This window comes from Microcaecilia unicolor, chromosome 7 (genome assembly GCF_901765095.1).
Source record: "Microcaecilia unicolor chromosome 7, aMicUni1.1, whole genome shotgun sequence".
NCBI classification, from domain to species: Eukaryota; Metazoa; Chordata; class Amphibia; order Gymnophiona; family Siphonopidae; genus Microcaecilia; species Microcaecilia unicolor.
Window position 1 is genome coordinate 31,371,213 of NC_044037.1, and position 20,982 is coordinate 31,392,194.

The following is a 20,982-nucleotide window of genomic DNA, read 5'->3' on the forward strand; positions in this document are numbered from 1 at the left end:
TCATTTCTCTCTGACTTGCTTTGAGAACACATCTCCTCAGAATCATTTATTATGCATTCCTGCCTTAGTTTTGATGTTGTCTGTTCAAAAGATTGCCCTTCAATGGCCTCATTTACAGACCTAAAAACATCAAACTTCTTTGATAGTGAGGTAAAAAGAAATGCTCTTTTCAATGCATCACACATGGGAATTCCTGAAAGTTCTAGCTTTTGAAATGAAGACATAAGATACATAATGTGATCATTACATTTACTTTTATCCCTTAATTTGGTTTCATTCAACTCTGCTAACCAAATTGGTTGCTGCTTTGCATATGTAGTTGCATACATAGTTCTCAGTTTATATAAAATGTCCTTTGGTGTATCTTTTCCCTCCACTAATATGGCTTGTTTCTCTGAGAGAGCTTCCAAAAGCATGCACTTCACATAATAGTTTGCATTGTCCCATTCAGCCATATTTTCAGCTGTTCTGTCTTGGTCTAAGCATATATTCAATCCTTTTGCTCGAAGGAGACATATGAATCTTAATTCCCACTGCCGATAATTAAACTCAGTTAATTTAGGCACCTTGAGAGAATAGAACAATGGTGAATTTCTTCCCTCAGCCATTTTCTTAGCCTTCTGTCTGCTGTGTGGGGGGAGAGAGAGACAGACTGAATCTTTCCTTTAAAACTTAAGAGAAAAATGTGGCCTTTTTTTCTGCCTGGTAATATTTCTCTTCTTTTTCAATTCCTGGACCCTGGGCCCATAACCCTTTTGTTGGATTATTTGTAGTAAATAATTAGCAGATTTTAGTACACACAGCTTCAGCTTTAGAAATGTTAATTTCTTTCTTCATCTCTCTCTCATTCACCCCTGAATAATTCACTGCTGAGTCACTTTAAAGTTGAAGTAACAAAACATCTGTTTACTCACAGTTTGTAGTTAGATTATAATCAGACAGGCTTATATATACATATTACTATACATTTGTATTATCAGCTCCTTCCATGTGCTTAGATGGTAATGGATGCTCACACCACCATAGATCCTCTCAGGTTAGGAGAGATCATGAGCTCCATGTGCTCCATGTGCTGCATCTGCTGTATCTATCCCCCACAGGAAGTTGCATAGCTGTGTGACCTCTCTAAGTAATTCACATCAGAGGTCACAGAGTAATCACAGAGAAATAATAGGTGACAGGCAATGCATGTAAAATACAATAAATTCCAACACTTCCATTTTCAAGTTTTTGCTTTAAACCTCATTCCATCCCTTTGTCTTCATCCTGTTAACTTAGATCCTTCTCCATTTTATTTTTATTCCATTTTTTAAATTTATTGCTCATTTTTCTCTTCTAATCTTTTCCTTCTTTATCTTTTCAAAGTTCCGTTCTATTCTCTATTTGCTGTCTGTCCTTCCTCGCTTCTTTTTCTTGCTCACTCTGGATGACCTTCCCAGTCTCCTGCCTCTTCCCCCCCCCCCCCCCCCTCCATTTTCATCTTTTGATCTCGGGCTGCAGTTTTTTTTTCCCCTTGCCCTGTTGGTTGCTGCCCTTGCCCACATTCCTGGGACTCTGTGCTCTGGGATGAATAGAGATGGTCAGCTTCAGGCCACAGCGTTCCAAAGCAGTGATTCAGCGCCCTGCAGAATGTGACCAGGCCTGCACTTACCAAACACTGAAACAAAACTGAAGAGGAGCCAGGAAATCGCCGCCCCATGGGAATTCCAGATTTTTGGAGTGCTTCTGCCCACACTAAACTGCTGTGAAGCTTGCAAGGGCCTCTGTGTTCACAAAACCATCTTCCATTCTGTGCACCTAGGACAGAACTGCTTTGAAAGCTTGTACTGTTTCTGCTAGTTGTAAAGGTTTTTCTGCATGGAAAGCATGTTTTACACATGGAAAGGGGCTTTTATAAAGGTTCACAGCTGGGTGGACGCCAGTGGCGTAGCCACAGGTGGGCCTGGGTGGGCCGGGGCCCACCCACTTAGGGCTCAGGCCCATCCAACAGTAGCACATGGTAATGAAAATGCTGCTTTCCACAATACTGGCACCTTCGCATGCTCAGTTTTCAGTGCATGCCTGCTGCAGACTGCCAAGGTGGAGATTGGAGAGAAGCATATTTTTGATGTGGGGGTGGGGAAGAGAACATTTGGTGCCCACCCACTTCTTGCCTAGGCCCACCCAAAATCTGCAGTCTGGCTATGCCCCTGGTGGACGCACTTCAGGCCACAGTTTGGGCGCACCGGAGGCATAGTTGCAATTTATATGTGTGTATTATAAAATATTTGGGTACACACATAGGAGGCAGTTTTCTACAGCAGGCTTGTCCAACCTATGGCCCGTGGGCCAGAATCCGGCCCAAGAAGTGCTTTATTCTGGCCCTCGGAAGCTTGGCAGTTCTTGTGGAACTTATAGCAAAATTCCTGCTTCCTCACTGTGACTCGGCTCTCTGTAAGCTTGAGCCACGCAGGGCCGGAATTTCAGATTGGTAATGCAGTTTCAAGTCTCATGAGACTTGAAACTGTGAGATCAACCTGAACTTTTAGCACCACACAGCTCAAGCTTGCAGAGAGCCAAGTTGCGGAGGGAAGCAGGAATCCCACTGTTTCTTCTGCAGCTGAAGCTAGGTGAGGGGAAGGAGACTGGGTGAACATGGCTAGGGGGTGCATGAGAGAGCGAGAGAGACTGGGGGAGAGGGTATATGAGAAAGATAGTGAGAGAGAAACTGGTTGAAGGCTGTAGAGGGGACAACGCACCATTATATTTTGCTACTGTTTAACTAAATATGTGGCAAAATGGTGCATGTTTTGGCCCTTTGAATGTTAAAATGTATAAAATGTGACCCATCATAGAATGGAGGAGTGGCCTAGTGGTTAGGGTGGTGGACTTTGGCCCTGAGGAACTGAGTTCGATTCCCACTTCAGGCACAGGCAGCTCCTTGTGACTCTGGGCAAGTCACTTAACCCTCCATTGCCCCATGTAAGCTGCATTGAGCCTGCCATGAGTGGGAAAGCGCGGGAAACAAATGTAACAAAAATAAAATAGATACTATTGGAGATTCTACATGGAATGCTGCTACTATTGGAGATTCTACATGGAATGTTGCTATTCCACTAGCAACATTCCATGTAGAAGGCTGTGCAGGCTTCTGTTTCTGTGAGTCTGACGTCCTGCACGTACGTGCAGGACGTCAGACTCACAGAAGCAGAAGCCTGCGCGGCCACATTGGTGATCTGCAAGGGCCGACTTCTACATGGAATGTTGCTAGTGGAATAGCAACATTCCATGTAGAATCTCAAATAGTAGCAACAGTGGAGGAGTGGCCTAGTGGTTAGGGTGGTGGGCTTTGGTCCTGGGGAACTAAGTTCAATGCCCACTTCAGGCACAGGCAGCTCCTTGTGACTCTGGGCAAGTCACTTAACCCTCCATTGCCCCATGTAAGCTGCATTGAGCCTGCCATGAGTGGGAAAGCGCGGGAAACAAATGTAACAAAAATAAAATAGATACTATTGGAGATTCTACATGGAATGCTGCTACTATTGGAGATTCTACATGGAATGTTGCTATTCCACTAGCAACATTCCATGTAGAAGGCTGCGCAGGCTTCTGTTTCTGTGAGTCTGACGTCCTGCACGTACGTGCAGGACGTCAGACTCACAGAAGCAGAAGCCTGCGCGGCCACATTGGTGATCTGCAAGGGCCGACTTCTACATGGAATGTTGCTAGTGGAATAGCAACATTCCATGTAGAATCTCAAATAGTAGCAACAGTGGAGGAGTGGCCTAGTGGTTAGGGTGGTGGGCTTTGGTCCTGGGGAACTAAGTTCGATTCCCACTTCAGGCACAGGCAGCTCCTTGTGACTCTGGGCAAGTCACTTAACCCTCCATTGCCGCATTGAGCCTGCCATGAGTGGGAAAGCGCAGGGTACAAATGTAACAACAACAAAAAAGGTTGGCCAAAGTTAGACACCAAAAATTGCATGTGCAAATTCGGCCATGCGCCCAATTTGCACATACAATTTAATTGAATAACAAGCTAATTAGCAATGATAATTGGCTTTTTAACCAGCAATTTTTGGCACTAATTAGATTTATTTGGAATTTACACACATAAAAAATTTTACACAAGTAAAAAAAAAAGAGGCATGGAAATAAGAGAGTCATTGGCAGAACAGGGCATTCCTAGCATTTATGTCCCCCCAGTAGAATAAAGGGATACATGCACCCAATTTAGGTGCGAACATTTGCACCACATTTCTGTTGGTGCGAACGACCGCACTTAAAGTTAGGTGTGATTTCCGGGCATAATCACTATTCTATAAATCGTACCTAACTTTAAGCACGGCTTATAGAATAGTGATTTTTTTTTTCAGTGCCACATATAGAATTTACCCCTAAGCATGAATTATATATCAGCAATTATACACATAATTGCCATTATTGAATACTAGTGTAAGACCACAGTTACATGACTAACTTTAGGCGTGACCACCTATGCCAGCTCAATGGCTGGTGTAAATGCTCGTTCCTAACTGCTAGGATGCACATAAGTGTTTGCCACACCCCCTGACCTGCCCATGCCCCGCCCAGGTCCACACCCCCTTGCAGTTACATCCTATGGAATTTGTGCGCTCAATTTCTAGAATCCCAACTAAGAGTGTAACTGCTAAGTAGTGCCAGTTAGTTCCAATTAACATCAATTATAGTCAATTATTTGTTAAAGCCAATTAGTTAATTATTAACTTAGGTTATGTGGGTAACTGGCACAATTCTATAACTCAGCGCATCAACTCTGAACGCTAACCCCCTAACTCTATAAAAGTTGCCTAAAATTGCATGCGGAAACTTGGCCACGTGCCCAATTTGCGCAAGCAATTTAATTGACTAATGAGCTAATTAGCACAATAATTGGCTTGTTAACATGCAATTAATGGCACTAATTAGATTTAATTAGAATATATATGTTCTTTATGTAACCAATGGTTTTGTCTACTCTTGATTGACGATTGTTAGGATGTATTATCGTAAGCCACATTGAGTCTGCAAATAGGTGGGAAAATGTGGGATACAAATGTAACAAATAAATAAATAAATATATACATATGCGTAAATTTAGGTACGGGATCAGTGCCTGAATTTTATACGCCAGATCAGCATGGGTGGAACAGGGGTGTGCCTAAAATTAATACATTTAGTTATAGAATAAGAAGGAAATGTGCCTAATTTAGGCGTGACGGTTTGCACCACATTTCAGTTGGTGCAAACGGGCGTGATTCCCGGGAGTAAGCTCTATTCTATAAACCGTGGCTAACTTAAAGTGTGGCTTATAGAACAGCTCTTTTCTGTGCCATATATAGAATTCACCCCTAAGTGTAACGTTGTGCAAGCAAGTTTATTGAATGAATGTAATGGGGGCAATTCTATAAAGGTCGCCCAAATTTGGGTGTTAAAATGCAGGGTGATGTGCACAAATTCTATAATAGCATCTGGGATTGCAGATTCCGTTACAGAATAGAATTAAGTTGGCATTATCACTTAACCATATAAAAGGCAGACATAAATATTACTGCATAAATATTGAGCTGTAGCACATAACTTACAGTAATCTATGTTACGTGCCTTGTATGCCGGTGGCATGCTAAAGGGTCCTTTTACCAAACAGCAGTAAAAAGTGGCCTTATTGCACCCTTACGCGGATCATTCTATGTCCTAAGGCCATTTTTACCAATGGGGTAAAATGGCTAATTTTCCAATTTTTAGTATTAATGGCCATGCACTAATTTTCCCATTAGTACATGACCATTATGAACCCCTACCACCACCTATTTTGTAGGTGGTAGGAATTCACATGCTAAACTTGCACTAATAGGTTGGTGTGCAGCAGTGCCCATGTATTAACCAATTGGGGCAGCTCATGGAGTGGAGGAGTGGCTTAGTGGTTAGAGCATGGTCTTGCAATCCAGAGGTGGCCGGTTCAAATCCCACTGCTGCTCCTGTTGATCTTGGGCAAGTCACTTAACCCTCCATTGCCTCAGGTACAAACTTAGATTGTGAGCTCTCCTGGGACAGAGAAATATCCAGTGTACCTGAATGTAACTCACCTTGAGCTACTACTGAAAAAGGTGTGAGCAAAATCTACATAAATAAATAAAGATTCTAGAATTCTAAAGAATAACAAGATTCCATGCAGAATTTCAAAGTGTAGCAACATTCCATGTAGAACCCCAAAGAGTAACAAGATTCTTTGGGGTGGAGGAATGGCCTAGTGGTGCTGGTCTTGCAATCCAGAGGTGGCCAGTTCAAATCCCACTGCTGCTCCTTGTGATCTTGGCCAAGTCAGGTAACCCTCCATTGCCTCAGGTACAAACTTAAATTGTGAGCTCTCCTGGGACAGAGAAATATCCAGTGTACCTGAATGTAACTTGCCTTGAGCTACTACTGAAAAAGGTGTGAGCAAAATCTAAATAAATAATAATAATGCCCATTGTCTGTGTTCATATGTAGTGTGTAAACCTTTCTTTCTGTCCTTGCAGAGTGACCTGTGGTCATTAGGAATCACGGCAATAGAGATGGCAGAGGGTTCGCCTCGTAAGTAATTGCTTTATAATAACTACCAGTAAAAAAAATGCTCGTTTCTGTTTCTAATGAAACGGGTGCTAGCAAGGGCCCCCCCCCTTGCCCATCACCCGACCCCCATACCCAGGCGCATCACGAAGCCCCTCTCCCCGCGCCTTCATGGACCCCCTCGCCACCCACAACCGCGAATGCTAACGGTGGCCGGCCCCTGCTGCTTCTCCTTTTGAGCAGCAGGAGCCGGTAGATAAAGAGAAGAAAAACAAAAGAACACTGTGTCGCAAAACGCACCTCCGTAGAGATCCATCTCAGATTGGCACACGTCTGTGCAGGCGCTCCTCCTCTCCCCTCTGACGTCTGTGCGTTCCTCCGGGGTCTCCCTGCAGGGGCAGTGACGTTGAGGGAACGGCTGCAGAGACGTCTGCCAATCTGAGATGGTTCTCTGTGGAGGTGCGTTGTATGAGATTTTTGTTTTGGTGTTGTGTTTATGTACTGGCTGCTGCTGCTGAATAGGAGAAGCAGCAGCAGCACGACAGAGTTTGTATTAGCTGTTGCGGGTGGGGAGGCGGTGGATTGGGGGGGAGGGGGTTCGTGATGCAGTGGCGGGAGGGGTCGGGTGATGCGGCGAGGAGGGAAGGGGGTAGAGGGTGGGGCTTCATGATGTTGCGTCGATATTTTTACCTGGGGCAATGGAGGTTGTGTAGCGATTCCTAGTCAGGGGGAGGAGTAGGGTACTCCTCCCCCTGCCTGGTTCATTGCTTGTTGGAGAGGGTTGCAGTCCCTTCACTCTCTGTGTTCCGCCCTCAACGTCATGACGTTAGACACGAGGGCGGGGCATAGAGATGGTTATTTAGAAGGCTTCACCACCATGAACTTACGAACTGTTTAGAGATGACTTTCAGCAGTTTGTCTTCAGAACGTTGAGGTAGTGTTTTATGTCCAGATGGGGCGTGGCTGGGGGCGTGGCTGAAGGCAGGTCTATGAGTTTGGGTGAGTGGTCCTGATATCCTAGCCTAAGAAGACTATCAGTGAGCTTCAGAATGTTCGAGGTGGGATTTATTTATATAGATGTGGCTTACCAAGCCTGACTGAGCTTCAAGGACAAATGCTTCAGTAGCTAAACATGCCTGTGTCATGTCTCCTGGGAGACCTGGATGATGCTTCCTGTTCCTCCTCCTGCTCAGTTGCAAAGGGATGCCTTTCCCAAGGAGGTTAGATTGAGAACAGGAGATAGTACAAGGCTATCTAGCCCATTATATGGGTTGAAACCAGTAGGCATAGTTTGCTGCCAATAGGCAGAGTCAGAAATACACCCAAAACAATAGTAAAAGATTATTAGAAATAATGGACTGTCTATGCGTGGTCCAATCTGTTAAAAGTCAAAAGTTGTTCCAGTTGGATAGGCAGTGCCTTAAAAGGTGGAGGACAAAAATGTTTTTGTACTTATTTGACAGCTTTTTAATTTATTTGAAAGATATAAATATCATGAAATAAAAACTGAATATCAGTAAAACAGCTTCAAAATTTATTGTAGCTGGTGGAAACAGCACTAATAAAGGCTGTATTTTGTGGTCATTTTTCTACACTGTTCCATACAACACAGTAATACATGGCCAAATTTCAGTGAGGACATCCTATTTACTGATGGGTCCATCTTAACTGTTGTTGTGATCTGCCTTGGGAAGCCTGGTGTTATAAAGAATGGAAGTAAAATTAAATTCTCCTTTCAGTGGGGGACATGGAATCACATCTTTACCTCATCTGTTTTGTAAATGGATTATTCTGTTTTGAGCATGTTTTTCAGGAACAAGTGGTTTTCATAAGTCAAAATAATAAAAAATATTTTCTTTCATGCAGCTCTCTCATTTGTTTAAACATAACTAAATGGGCTTTAAGCCCCTATTGCAGTCCATTGGTTTTCTTATATTTTGTCCTTTTGATGACTTATGCAGTGCCAAAACTGGAAATACAGTGAGACAGAATAATAGAATTCAGTAATATCCCAAACTTATAAATTAACATTATAATTGTGTTCGCATTTGGGTAATAACTGAGAAAATGCTGTGAAGAAGAAATAAATATATATCAAAGAACTGGAAAATGTTGGCACATTTAAATTGACTCTGAAGTTCTGCATGAAGGTAGCTTTGCCCTCATTATTGAATATCTCTCTTTTAAATAGTAGTAATAAACAATATTAAGTGTATTTTTATAATAAACCACTGCATTCCACAAAACAAAAGGAGCAGGTTCCTACAAACAATCTTTCTCTTTTGATCTAGGCACAGGAAAAAAAAATTAAATGCTCCCAGGTTTCAACCTAATTCATGTTTAATATGAGATATAAATGTCATAAATAAGTAAATAAATAGAAACTGAATGTTGAGCACCTTATTTTTATAACATGATGTGTGTTTTAATGGCCCTTTACTAGGAGAAAAATATCTCTGCACGAATATAACACGTGCTAGGGTTTTCTTTTGCTGAATTCTCCCCTGCAATAGCAAGCTCAAATTTTTGATGCTGTTTGACACATTTGCCATCAAAAATGGATGTTTAGTAGTTCAGCTGAGGTCACCGCCGCCGCCACTGCCCCCCCCACCCCCTCCGTCCCCTACTGGGCCGGGCCCTTACATTGAAATCGCAGTCTCACCTCCGTGAAAGCAGTGCTGCAGGCAGCAGAACGCCTCCCTTCGGCCCTCCTTCCCTCCTTGGGTCCCATCCTCGCGGAAGTTACGTCAGACGAGGGCGGGACACAGGGAGGGAAGGAGGGCCGAAGGGAGGTGTTCTGCTGCCTGCAGCACTGCTTTCACGGAGGTGAGACTGCGATTTCAGTGCAGGGGCAGACGGTCGACGACGGAGGGCAGGTGGGACTGCGGCGCGGGGTACAAATGTAACAAAAATAAAATAGATACTATTGGAGATTCTACATGGAATGTTGCTACTATTGGAGATTCTACATGGAATGTTGCTATTCCACTAGCAACATTCCAACATTCCATGTAGAAGGCTGCGCAGGCTTCTGTTTCTGTGAGTCTGACGCCTGTTCGGCCACATTGGTGATCTGCAAGGGCCGACTTCTACATGGAATGTTGCTAGTGGAATAGCAACATTCCATGTAGAATCTCAAATAGTAGCAACAGTGGAGGAGTGGCCTAGTGGTTAGGGTGGTGGACTTTGGTCCTGAGGAACTGAGTTTGATTCCCACTTCAGGCACAGGCAGCTCCTTGTGACTCTGGGCAAGTCACTTAACCCTCCATTGCCCCATGTAAGTCGCATTGAGCCTGCCATGAGTGAGAAAGCGAGGGGTACAAATGTAACAAAAAAAAATACCAACTGAAACCTAGTGTAAATCCTCTTGTGTAAATTAAGCATGTATCCCCCCCAAATTCTATAATATTATATGCATCATTAGTGAATTCCCCTGACCTACCCATATCCCTCCCAGGGCCATGCTCCTTCTTCAGTCGTGCGCTAAAATATTTGAACACACATCTTTATAGAATAGGGCTCAGCACGGAGCATGCACAAATCTAAACTGTTGCCAATTAACACCAATAATTGATTATTACCACCTAATTATTGGCATTCATAGGCTAGTCACTCAATTAAACTGCGCATACAAATTGGGGGCACGCCCAAATTTGCACGCTCAATATTGAGTGCCGTGTATAAAATCTGAGGGATACTGTGTAAAGTTAATGCACATCTCTTGATCTCTGCTTGCCTATCATGACCCTTTTTTTGTGTTTTTCAGCCTTGTGCGATATGCATCCGATGAGGGCTCTCTTTCTCATCCCACGAAACCCACCCCCCAAGCTGAAATCTAAGAAATGGTAAAACACTGACGGTGTTTTTCTCAAATGTTTTCAGCAAGCGTAGGGCTATACCAAGAGTTGTGTGAGAGGTGCAAATATGGAGGGGTGCAAAAATTGACAGTGGTAAAGTATGCAAGGTGGGGGGGGGGGGGGCAATGGGTGAGTCACACATAATGCAACTTTATGTTGTTATGGTCCTGAGCAAGTGTGCAAAGCTTTGCAGGATGAAGGATAAAGTCGTGTGTTTACATTCTGACCCTCTCCCCGCCCCCCCATTCATTTCTTTACATTCTTTTGCAGGTCAAAAAAGTTCCTTAATTTTGTCGAAAGCTGCCTTATTAAGAATTACATCCACCGCCCTCCCACAGAAACGTTGCTGAAGCATTCATTCATCCGAGATCTGCAAAGTGAGAGGCACGTGCGAATCATGCTCAAAGACCACCTGGACCGAACGAGGAAGAAAAAGGGAGACAAAGGTAGTACAATGTAGCCCCCTGGTTGTATATGTGGCTAAGTGGCTGTCTACATAACCCACCCAGTGCTGTAGGGATGGGGGCACATCTTTAGCCTGGAGAAGAGGCGGCTGAGGGGTGATATGATAGAGGTTTACAAGATAATGAGTGGGGTAGAGCGGAGAGATGTGAAGCGTTTGTTTACGCTTTCTAACAATAATAGAACCAGGGGACACAAGATGAAATTAGAATGTGGTAGGTTTAAAACGAATTGGAGAAAGTTTTTCTTTACTCAGCGCGTGGTTAGACTCTGGAACTCATTGCCGGAGAAGGTAGTGATGGCAGCTGGCCTTGCTGAATTTAAAGGGGGTCTGGATAGATTCCTGAAGGAAAAGTCCATTGATCGTTATTAAATTTGGGGTTTTTGCCAGCTTCTTGGGGCCTGGATTGGCCGCTGTCGGAGATGGAGTGCTGGGCTTCATGGACCTTGGGTCTTTTCCCAGCGTGGCGGTGCTTATGTGCTCTTATTTATTGATTGAGGGACAGAGCCAGGACTGGTGAGACCAGCAGGCTAACCAGGCACCCTGCACCTAATCTCTAGGGGGTAGGTACCACTCAGAACAGAAGAATACAAACTAAACCTCCAGCTTAAGTGTCCTGAGTAAAGCTGCCATGATAAAACTAGTTAGCAGAGCCACTGACTGTACCATGAGCTGCCTGCTACTTTGTAAGTGTTTACCATCTTTATGTAAACTACACTGATAACTGAAACACCCTCCAGCTTATTTTCGAAAGTGAAAGACGCCCATATTTCGACCCAAATCGGGAGATGGGCGTCTTTCTCCCATGGGCGCCCAAATCGGTATAATTGAAAGTCGATTTTGGGCGTCTCCAATTCAGTGGCGTTCCTAGGGGCGCTGACACCCGGGGTGGTCGCCAATGCGCCCCGCCCCCTGGGTGCAGCGCGAACCCCCTCGTCACCCCACCCCCACCCCGGCAAAAGAACCCCCCACCGGGTGCACGCCGCTGGGGGGGGGGGCTGCGCGCCGGTCAGCTTCGTTGTTTCCATGCTCCCTCTGCCCCAGAACAGGAAGTAACCTGTTCCGGGGCAGAGGGAGCATGGAAACAACGAAGCTGACCGGCGCGCGGCACCCCCCCCCAGCGGCGTGCACCCGGGGCGGGCTGCACCCACCGCCCCCCCTTAGTACGCCACTGCTCCAACTGCAATCTGTCGCGGAAACGGACAAAGTTGACGGGGGCGTGTCGAAGGCGTGGTGAAGGCGGGACTGGGGCGTGGATATCATCTGAGGAGAGATGGGCGCACTCGGCCGATAATGGAAAAAAGAAAGGCGTTTTTAGCGTTAATTTAGGTCACTTTTTCTGGACCCTTTTTTTCATAAACAAGTCCAAAAAAGTGCCCTAAATGACCAGATGACCACCGGAGGGAATCGGGGATGACCTCCCCTGACTCCCACAATGGTCACTAACCCCCTCCCACCAAAAAAAAGAACTTTAAAAACTTTTTTTTCCAGCCTGTATGCCAGCCTCAAATGTCATACCCAGCTCCATCACAGCAGTATGTAGGTCCCTGGAGCAGTTGTTAGTGGGTGCAGTGGACTTCAGGCAGGTGGACCTAGGCCCATCCCCCCTTACCTTTTACACTTGTGCTGGTAAATGGAAGTGCTCCAAACCGCCCCCAAAACCCACTGTACCCACATCTAGGTGTCCCCCTTCAGCCATAAGTGCTATGGTAATGGTGTAGAGTTGTGGGCAGTGGGTTTTGGGGGGGATTTGGGGGGCTCAGCACCCAAGGGAAGGGAGCTATGGACTTGGGAGGTATTTTACTTTTTTTTGTAATTCTTACAAGTGCCCCCTAGGGTGCCCGGTTGGTGTCCTGGCATGTGAGGGGGACCAGTGCACTACAAATCCTGGCCCCTCCCACGACCAAATGCTTTGGATTTGTTTGTTTTTGAGCTGGGCGCCTTCAGTTTCCATTATCGCTGAAAAACGATATCGCCCAGCTCATATCCGCATAAATCCGATGCATTTGCCCAGCACAAACCATATTATCGAAAAAAAAGATGGACGCCCGTCTTTTTCAAAAATACGGTCTGTCCCTCCCCTTCACGTACCCGTTCTCGGAGATAGACGTCCATGGAGATGGGCATTCGCATTCGATTATGCCCCTCCCTGTCTACTGAGAACAACACTTACTACTACTACTACACCTTGGCGGGGGGGGGGGGGGGTTCTCTACTGGTCTAGGCAAATGCCGTACAGTACTATGTAAGCCACATTGAGCCTGCAAATAGGTGGGAAAATGTGGGATACAAATGTAATAATAATAATAATCATTTCTCTAGCGCTACTAGTCGTATGCAGTGCTGTACATATTATATGCAGGCACTTTCTCTGTCCCTAGAGGGCTCACAATCTAAGTCTTTGTACCTGGGGCAATGGAGGGTCAAGTGACTAGCCCAAGTTCACAAGGAGCTGCAGTGGGAATTGAACCAGGTTGCTAGGATCAAAGCCTGCTGCGCTAACCATTAGGCCAATCCTCCTCCTGCATTTGCCCTTTAGGTGTGAATCCGTGAAGATATAGAAAGGCTAAATCTTCACTCTGAATATCTGTTGCAGGCTTGGCAAGAAGGGTCTGCTTAAAGCTGAGGGTCAGAGGGGGGAGATAGAACCTAAGATACTTTTGTTGACCTGAGGTTGCATTATATAATCAGAGAGGGAGGTCTTCTGTTGCCACCAGACCCTTCCCACTGATTATCATGAGCACTCATTTCTTTCTTCTGCTTTTCAGGAGCTTCTGAACTGTTCTACACAGTTCTACCTCCTTCTGGAAAGCTTTTTTTTGCCTAGCACCAGTTCCTGGAAAGGCCATTGCTAGGTTAGGACAGAGGCTATCTGACTGCTGATGATGTCAGGGAGAGAGGTTTCTGCTATTGGCTGAATTACACTGTACAGTGTTATGTTATGTTATGTTATGTTATGTTATGTTATGTTATGTTATGTTATGTTATGTTATGTTATGTTATGTTATCAGGTGCTTGTAACCTGCCAACTCTCCCTCAAGAGATTCAAAGCAAATTAACACAATGTAAAAAACTGAACATACATCAAGGATTTTAAAAAAACCCAATAAAAATAAAAAGAGTTACATAACTACTTCAATAAACATGACTTCAAGAAAATAAATGAGTCTTCAAAACCAAGTCTAGTGTATAATTTAGCAAATCATGATTTGTAGCAGAATCGCCATCAAATGAATAGTAAAAAGTATTTACTTTTAATCAAAGCAGGTAGCCAACTTCTCAGCAGAAGGCTGAATAACATTAGAAGAAAGAGGAAGTGATAAATTATAATGAACCAGTCCAAATAACTTCCCATGATTAGGCCTTTCTAAACCCATCAAAGTTGAATAATAAGTTCTTTTGGCCATGTTTAGATCATGTTTATACCGTTTTAACAATTGTTTCCACTTTTTTCTCTAACTGACTCATTTAACTTTAGTAATTCTACAGAGAACCATGAAGATTTAACTTTTCTATTAGTCTTTACTTTACATTCAGGAGCCACAATATCAAGAATTGATAACGTAGAAAAATTAAATTTCAGTTCAAAAGTAAAGGTTCTGGATTAGCACCAGTTACATCTAAAGAAGAAACAACTAAAGACCAATAAGATGTTTTATCAATTTTCTCGCTCCCAACTCGAGTATTACAAAACGGAACTGAATTTGATTGGGAAGAGGAAAAATTTAAAGTAAACATCAAACATATAAACGGCGAGTGACCGTACTCACTCGCAAATGCGCAGTAGAGACTTCCCTGTCTGTCCCGCCCCCGCGTCAATACGTGATGACGGGAGGGGCGGGACAGAGAGGGAAACTGCGCCGCCGAGGTGCTACCCCTCCCCCCCCACTCGGAGTCGCCGCCGCCGCCACCCCTCCACCCGGCCCCGGCCCTTTCTTCCCTTCTGAACTTACACATCCATTCGCCGAACGCAGCAACGCACATCAGCTGAGCTGCCCCTTCCTTCTCTGCCTATGTCCCGCCCTTGCTGACGTTATGTCACATGAGGGCGGGGCCACAGGCAGAGAAGGAAGGGCCCACGGCAGCTCAGCTGATGTGCCTTGCTGCGTTCGGCAAACGGATGTGTAAGTTCAGAAGCGAAGAGAGGGCCGGGGCCGGGTGGAGGGGTGGCAGCAGCGGCGGCGACTCCGAGAGGGGGGGAGCGGTGGTGACCTCGCAGGGGGGGGGGAAGGAAAAGTCCAATACCAGCCCGTTTTTACGGGCTCAACGGCTAGTCTATATATATAAAAGGCACCACTGAAGCCTCCAGCCGGAAGTGTGAAGCGCCAGAGATATCCGGTTTCCCCATGAGTGAAGGAAAACAGCACAGCAGGAAATCCCATGAAACTGTGAAGGACTCAGAGGGGGGAGGGGAGAGAGATGCCCTCACTCTCTCTGTAACAAAAACACAGAACAGCAGGAAACTTAACACTGAAGGACTGGACTCGGAGGGGGGAGGGGGGAGGGAGAGAGGGCAGGGACACACACTCCCACATGCACACTCTGAAGAAAACCTTGCTAGCCCCCGTTTCATTTGCATCAGAAACGGGTTTTTTTTACTAGTACAACAATAGTGGTCTGACCACAACACAGGTTCCAAGTTACAAAAAGTAAATAATGAAAGATCATCTGCACATACTAAATCTAGCACATGGCCTTTTTCGTGTATAGGAACTGTCGAACATACTTCAAATTGCAGATCAGACATAATAGATAAAAACTCCCCTCCAAAGTAATTGGTAACATTATTAATATGCAAATTGAAATCACAATTACTATTCAACTTAATGATGATACCCTTGGCTAAATTACTATCAAATCAAAACCTTAATCCATACATTTATGCAGATGACGTAACGATCTACATCCCATTCAAACAAGACCTAAAAGAAATTTCCAATGACATCAACTAAAGTCTCAATATCATGCACTCTTGGGCGGACGCATTTCGGCTAAAACTCAATGCAGATAAAAACCCAGTGCTTAATACTCACCTCACAACACAACAAGAAAGAATTCACCACCATTAACACACCAACTCTAAACCTTCCTATTTCAGAAACCCTAAAAATTCTTAGAGTCACTATTGATCGACACCTAACACTAGAGAACCACGCAAAAAACACAACCAGGAAGATGTTCCACTCAATGTGGAAATTAAAAAGAATAAGACCTTTCTTCCCAAGGAGTGTTTTCCGCCACCTGGTACAATCAATGGTTCTCAGTCATCTAGACTATTGCAACGCACTATATGCCGGCTGCAAAGAACAAATAATCGAGAAACTCCAGACAGCCCAGAACACTGCAGCTAGACTCATATTTGGCAAACCAAAGTTTGAAAGTGCCAAGCCCCTACGAGAAAAATTACACTGGCTCCCACTTAAGGAACGCATCACGTTCAAAATATGCCTTCTAGTTCATAAAATTATCCATGGAGACGCACCAGCTTACATGTCAGACCTGATAGACCTACCACCTAGGAATGCCAAAAGATCATCCCGCACATTCCTTGATCTGCACTTCCCCAGCTGTAAAGGAATGAAATACAAAATAATGCATGCGTCAAAATTTACCTACCTGAGCACACAGTTATGGAACGCACTGCCGCGCAGCTTGAAATCGATATACGAAAGAACAAACTTCCGCATATTACTGAAGACACATCTCTTTAATAAAGCGTACCACAAAGATCAACAAATGTGAATATGCACAACGCGCCCATCTATATTCAGAACTGTTTCATAATATCTGCTTGTATACTATGACTTTGTTTATTTTGTTTGTTTTATTAACATCATGCTGACCAAGATCCTGCAATACCAAATATTTATCTACTAACAGTCTTCCACTACTCATTATGTATTATAAGCCACTTTGAGCCTGCAAAGAGGTGGGATAAGTTGGGATACAAATGCAATAAATAAATAATGCTAAAAAATACAGTGTCTTGCATTTGGCCTCCAAAAACCTGAGGGAACGATACAGTTTAGGGGGTGAGAAACTTTTGTGCATGAACAAGGAGTAGGACTTGGGTGTGATCATATGTGATGATTTTAAGGTGGCCAAACAGGTAGAAAAGGCGACGGCGAAAGCTAGAAGGATGTTTGGGTGCATAAGGAGAAGAATAGCCAGTAGGAAAAAGGAGGTGATGATGCCCCTGTATAAGACTCTGGTGAGACCTCATTTAGAATATTGCGTACAATTCTGGAGACCGCACCTTCAAAAAGTTAAAAACAGGATGGAGTCGGTCCAGAGGCTGGCTACTAAAATAGTCAGTGATCTTCGTCTTAAAGCGTATGGGGACAGACTGTCAGTATGTGTTCTTTGGAAGCAAAGTGAGAGAGGGGAGATGTGATAGAGACATTTAAATACCTACACGGCATAAACGCACAGCTGGCGAGTCTCAATTGAAAGGAAGCTCTGGAACGAGGGGGCTTAGGATGAAGGTGAAAGGGGATAGACTCAGAAGTACCCTAAAGAAAGGGTGGTGAATTTGTGCAACGGCCTTCCCGTCGAAGTGGTGAAGATGAAAGTAATATCTTAATTCAAGAGAGCTTGGGACAAGTTCATAGGATCTCTAAGGGAGTGATAGGGAGAGTAGATGGCATGGATGGGTAGACTGGAGAGGACGCATGGTCTTCATCTGCCTATATTTCTCTGTTTTCTATGTATTTGGAGCTAAAGCAATTCTGCCTCTGTGTGTTTATGTTCTCTGGCTCAGCTAACTTGTCCTAGCAGCTTTTTCTCTGTATTTGTAGGAAGGAGTGAACATTGTGGATGACAGTATATTGTTTGCTGAAACCACAGCGAAAGTAGTCATTCTGAGCAAATTAAAACTGTATCTCATTCCTCTGACAGAAAGGCTTATAATAGGTTCTAAAGGGAGCCATTGTCTGTCTCATTCATTGAGAACTTTGTAATCACTACATCATTACTGTACAAGAAAAGCATTGAGATCAAGTCCCTCAGAGGTGTGGGTAATGAAGAGGTTATGATAACCTGGGATCACCATCCCAGCCGATAAAAGCTGGATGCCAGGAAGCCAGATATAGTGGTAACAGTGAAAACACCAGAACGGCATTGATCATTGAGGTGTCTGTGAATCATGTGGAGAGAGAGAGAGGGGGAAGATCTTCGAATAACAAGAAATGCAGTCTGAGACTAAGAAAATGTAGCAGAAAGATTCCCGTTGTTTTGGGTGCCCCAAGCTTGATGACAGAGCGGGTCCCGGTGCAGGGCCACCCCTCCAACTCAGGCCACCAACACCCCCTGCCCCCCTTACTTTCCTGCGTCTGCTTCTCCCTCGGTCTGGCACTCTCCTGTTCCTTTGTGCTGTGACCCGGGTTATCGCATTAATGCAATCACCTGGGTCCTGACACACAGGAACAGGAGAGAGACAAACTGAGGAAGCACACCCTTTTACCTATCTCCGGAAGATTTGCAGGCGCCGAGCCCCCCTTGGAGGCCGAGCTCGGGCAATCTTGACCCCCCCCCCCCCCCCCCCGATGACCCTGATGAGCTCCAGAGGGAAGCTATCTTTGGCACAATAAAACTGCTATGGCAAGTATTAACAGTGCATTTGAGTGACTTAGATCATAAGAGATCATCCTCCGCGTAACCTCCATTTGGAGAAACTGCCCTCTCAGAGGGCTGGATAGTTTGCCTATACATGTTATTTAGTTCTTTATTTATTTATTTATGTATGTATGTAACATATGTTTGGCCCACTCTGTCCCACAGTTCTAGTTGGGGGTACAAGATAAAAACATACATAATATCAATGGACATAACATCAAACTAACAATATCAACTAACTGTGTTGTGCTTAAAAACATAAGACATAAGAAAACAATATCAACTGATAAAGAACCTTCTTAACACCAGTCCAGTCACAACATCAACCTCAAACTATCCATCTGCCGACCTGCTGGCCAAATACTTTAATGACAAAGTCACCAATCTTTGTAAAAGTATCCCCCAAGATAGCACCAATATCGACACTTTTCTCGACGAACTAGACCCTGACATGGACGAAGTTCCAGTTGACCACTTTTGGACAAACTTCACCCCCCTTACCACCGAGGAAGTCTCCACGACAGTCACCAAACTCTCCAGGTCCCATTGCCTCCTAGACCCCTGCCCCAACTATCTAATGAAAAATGCCCCTGCACACTTACCAACCACCTAAACTTCCTGCTTCAACAAGGCTCATTCCCAGCCAAGCATGGCAACATTCTACTTACACCAATACCAAAACCCCCCAAGAAACCAGCAAATGACATCACCAACTACCGCCATGTTGTCTCCATCCCACTTCTTATTAAACTGATAGAAAACAGAGAGGCATATTTTCAAAGCACTTTGGGAGGCTAAGTTCCATAGGTTTCTATGGAACTTTGGGAGGCTAAGTGCTTTGAAAATATGCCTCATAGTGATCTCTCAACTTAACAAATTTATACATAAATTCTCCATTCTACATGAGTTGCAATCGGGCTTCCGTCCAGCCCACAGCACAGAAACGGTACTACTCACCTTAGTATCCAAGTTCAAACAAGAAATATCATTTGGAAACAACATCCTTCTTCTACAATTCGACCTATCCAGTGCATTCGACATGGTAAATCATAACATCCTGACAAAACTGCTGGATAAACTGGGGATCACCGGAAATATCATTAAATGGATAAATAGCTTCATCACCACAAGATCCTACCAAGTCAAGTCAACTACAATAATCTCATCCCCCTGGTCATCAGAATGTGGAGTACCCCAAGGATCTCCTCTATTCCCGATTCTCTTCAATCTTATGATGATCCCCCTACCCAAATCCCTATCCAAACATGGCCTCAACCCCTTCATCTATGCAGACGATGTTACCATATTCATCCCCTTCAAATCCAACCTATCAGAAATCTCCGACAAAATAATCACTGGCATGAATACCTTAACCTCTTGGGCCAATGCCTTTAAGATGAAAATGAACAAGGAGAAAACACAATACCTAATCCTATCATCCGCACACTCTACTCTCCTACCAACTACTCTTAGCACCCCTGACGTCACGATCCCCATATCTGACAACCTGAAGATCCTAGGAGTAACTTTAGATAAACATTTATCTCTTGAAAACCACGCAATAGCCACCACGAAGAAAATGTTCAACATGATGTGGGTACTGAAACGTGTCAAACCATACCTCCCCACTAAAACATTCCGCAGCCTGGTACAATCCACAGTACTCACTCACGCTGACTACTGCAATAGTATTTTCATTGGTTGTAAGACACAAGTCCTGAAAGAACTCCAGACTGCCCAAAACATGGCAGCCAGACTCATTTTTGGTAAATCACGATTTGAGCACGCAACACCTCTACGTGAAAAGCTCCACTGGCTCCCTATCAAAGAATGAATAAACTTCAAAGTACACACACTGATCCACAAGATTATCCACGGAGGATCCCCAAGCTACATGGACAAACTAATCGACCTTCCACCCAGGAACGGATCAAAATCTTCGTGAACCTATCTCAACCTACACCTTCCCAACTGCAAAGGACTCAGGTATAAAACCTACTATGCATCCAACTTCTCTGTCATAGGCAGCCAACTGTGGAATGCCCTACCAAGATCTATTTGAGCAATCAGCGATCACCTTACCTTTCAGAAACTACTGAAAACCCACCTTTTCAAACAAGCTTACCCAAATGATCCAACCTAAACTATGTACCCATCCACATAACAACCAGCCAAGCGATAATGACAAGGAACTAGACCCCCTCCCACACCCTCCCACCAATCCTCCTACTTCTTCCCCCCCCCCCCCCATTCTCTCACACCAAATCTCCTGACTAAAACAACTCACCCACCCCCTCCCTAACTCTCCCACCTATACTACCCCTTCTCTTGCGATAACAAATAACTACTTCTATACTGCTACGCTAAGACAACGCTGCTACAGATTGTACTTCTCTCTGTAATTCACTGAAATCCTAACTACTATGTAAGCCGCATTGAACCTGCCATGAGCGGGAAAGCGCGGGGTACAAATGTAATAAATAAATAAATTAAAAGCTTCTAC

General features: G+C 44.5%; 1 protein-coding gene across 2 annotated transcripts in view; it reads left to right on the forward strand.

Moving 5' to 3' along the window:
• Nucleotides 1-20,982, forward strand: part of NRK (Nik related kinase) — a 267,655-nt gene that overhangs the window by 140,612 nt on the left and 106,061 nt on the right. For both annotated transcript variants that reach the window (XM_030210024.1, XM_030210025.1), the window contains exons 8-10: nucleotides 6,515-6,569; nucleotides 10,312-10,390; nucleotides 10,673-10,848. In XM_030210024.1, the coding sequence (XP_030065884.1) occupies nucleotides 6,515-6,569; nucleotides 10,312-10,390; nucleotides 10,673-10,848 (310 nt within the window). The remainder of the gene's footprint in view (nucleotides 1-6,514; nucleotides 6,570-10,311; nucleotides 10,391-10,672; nucleotides 10,849-20,982) is intronic.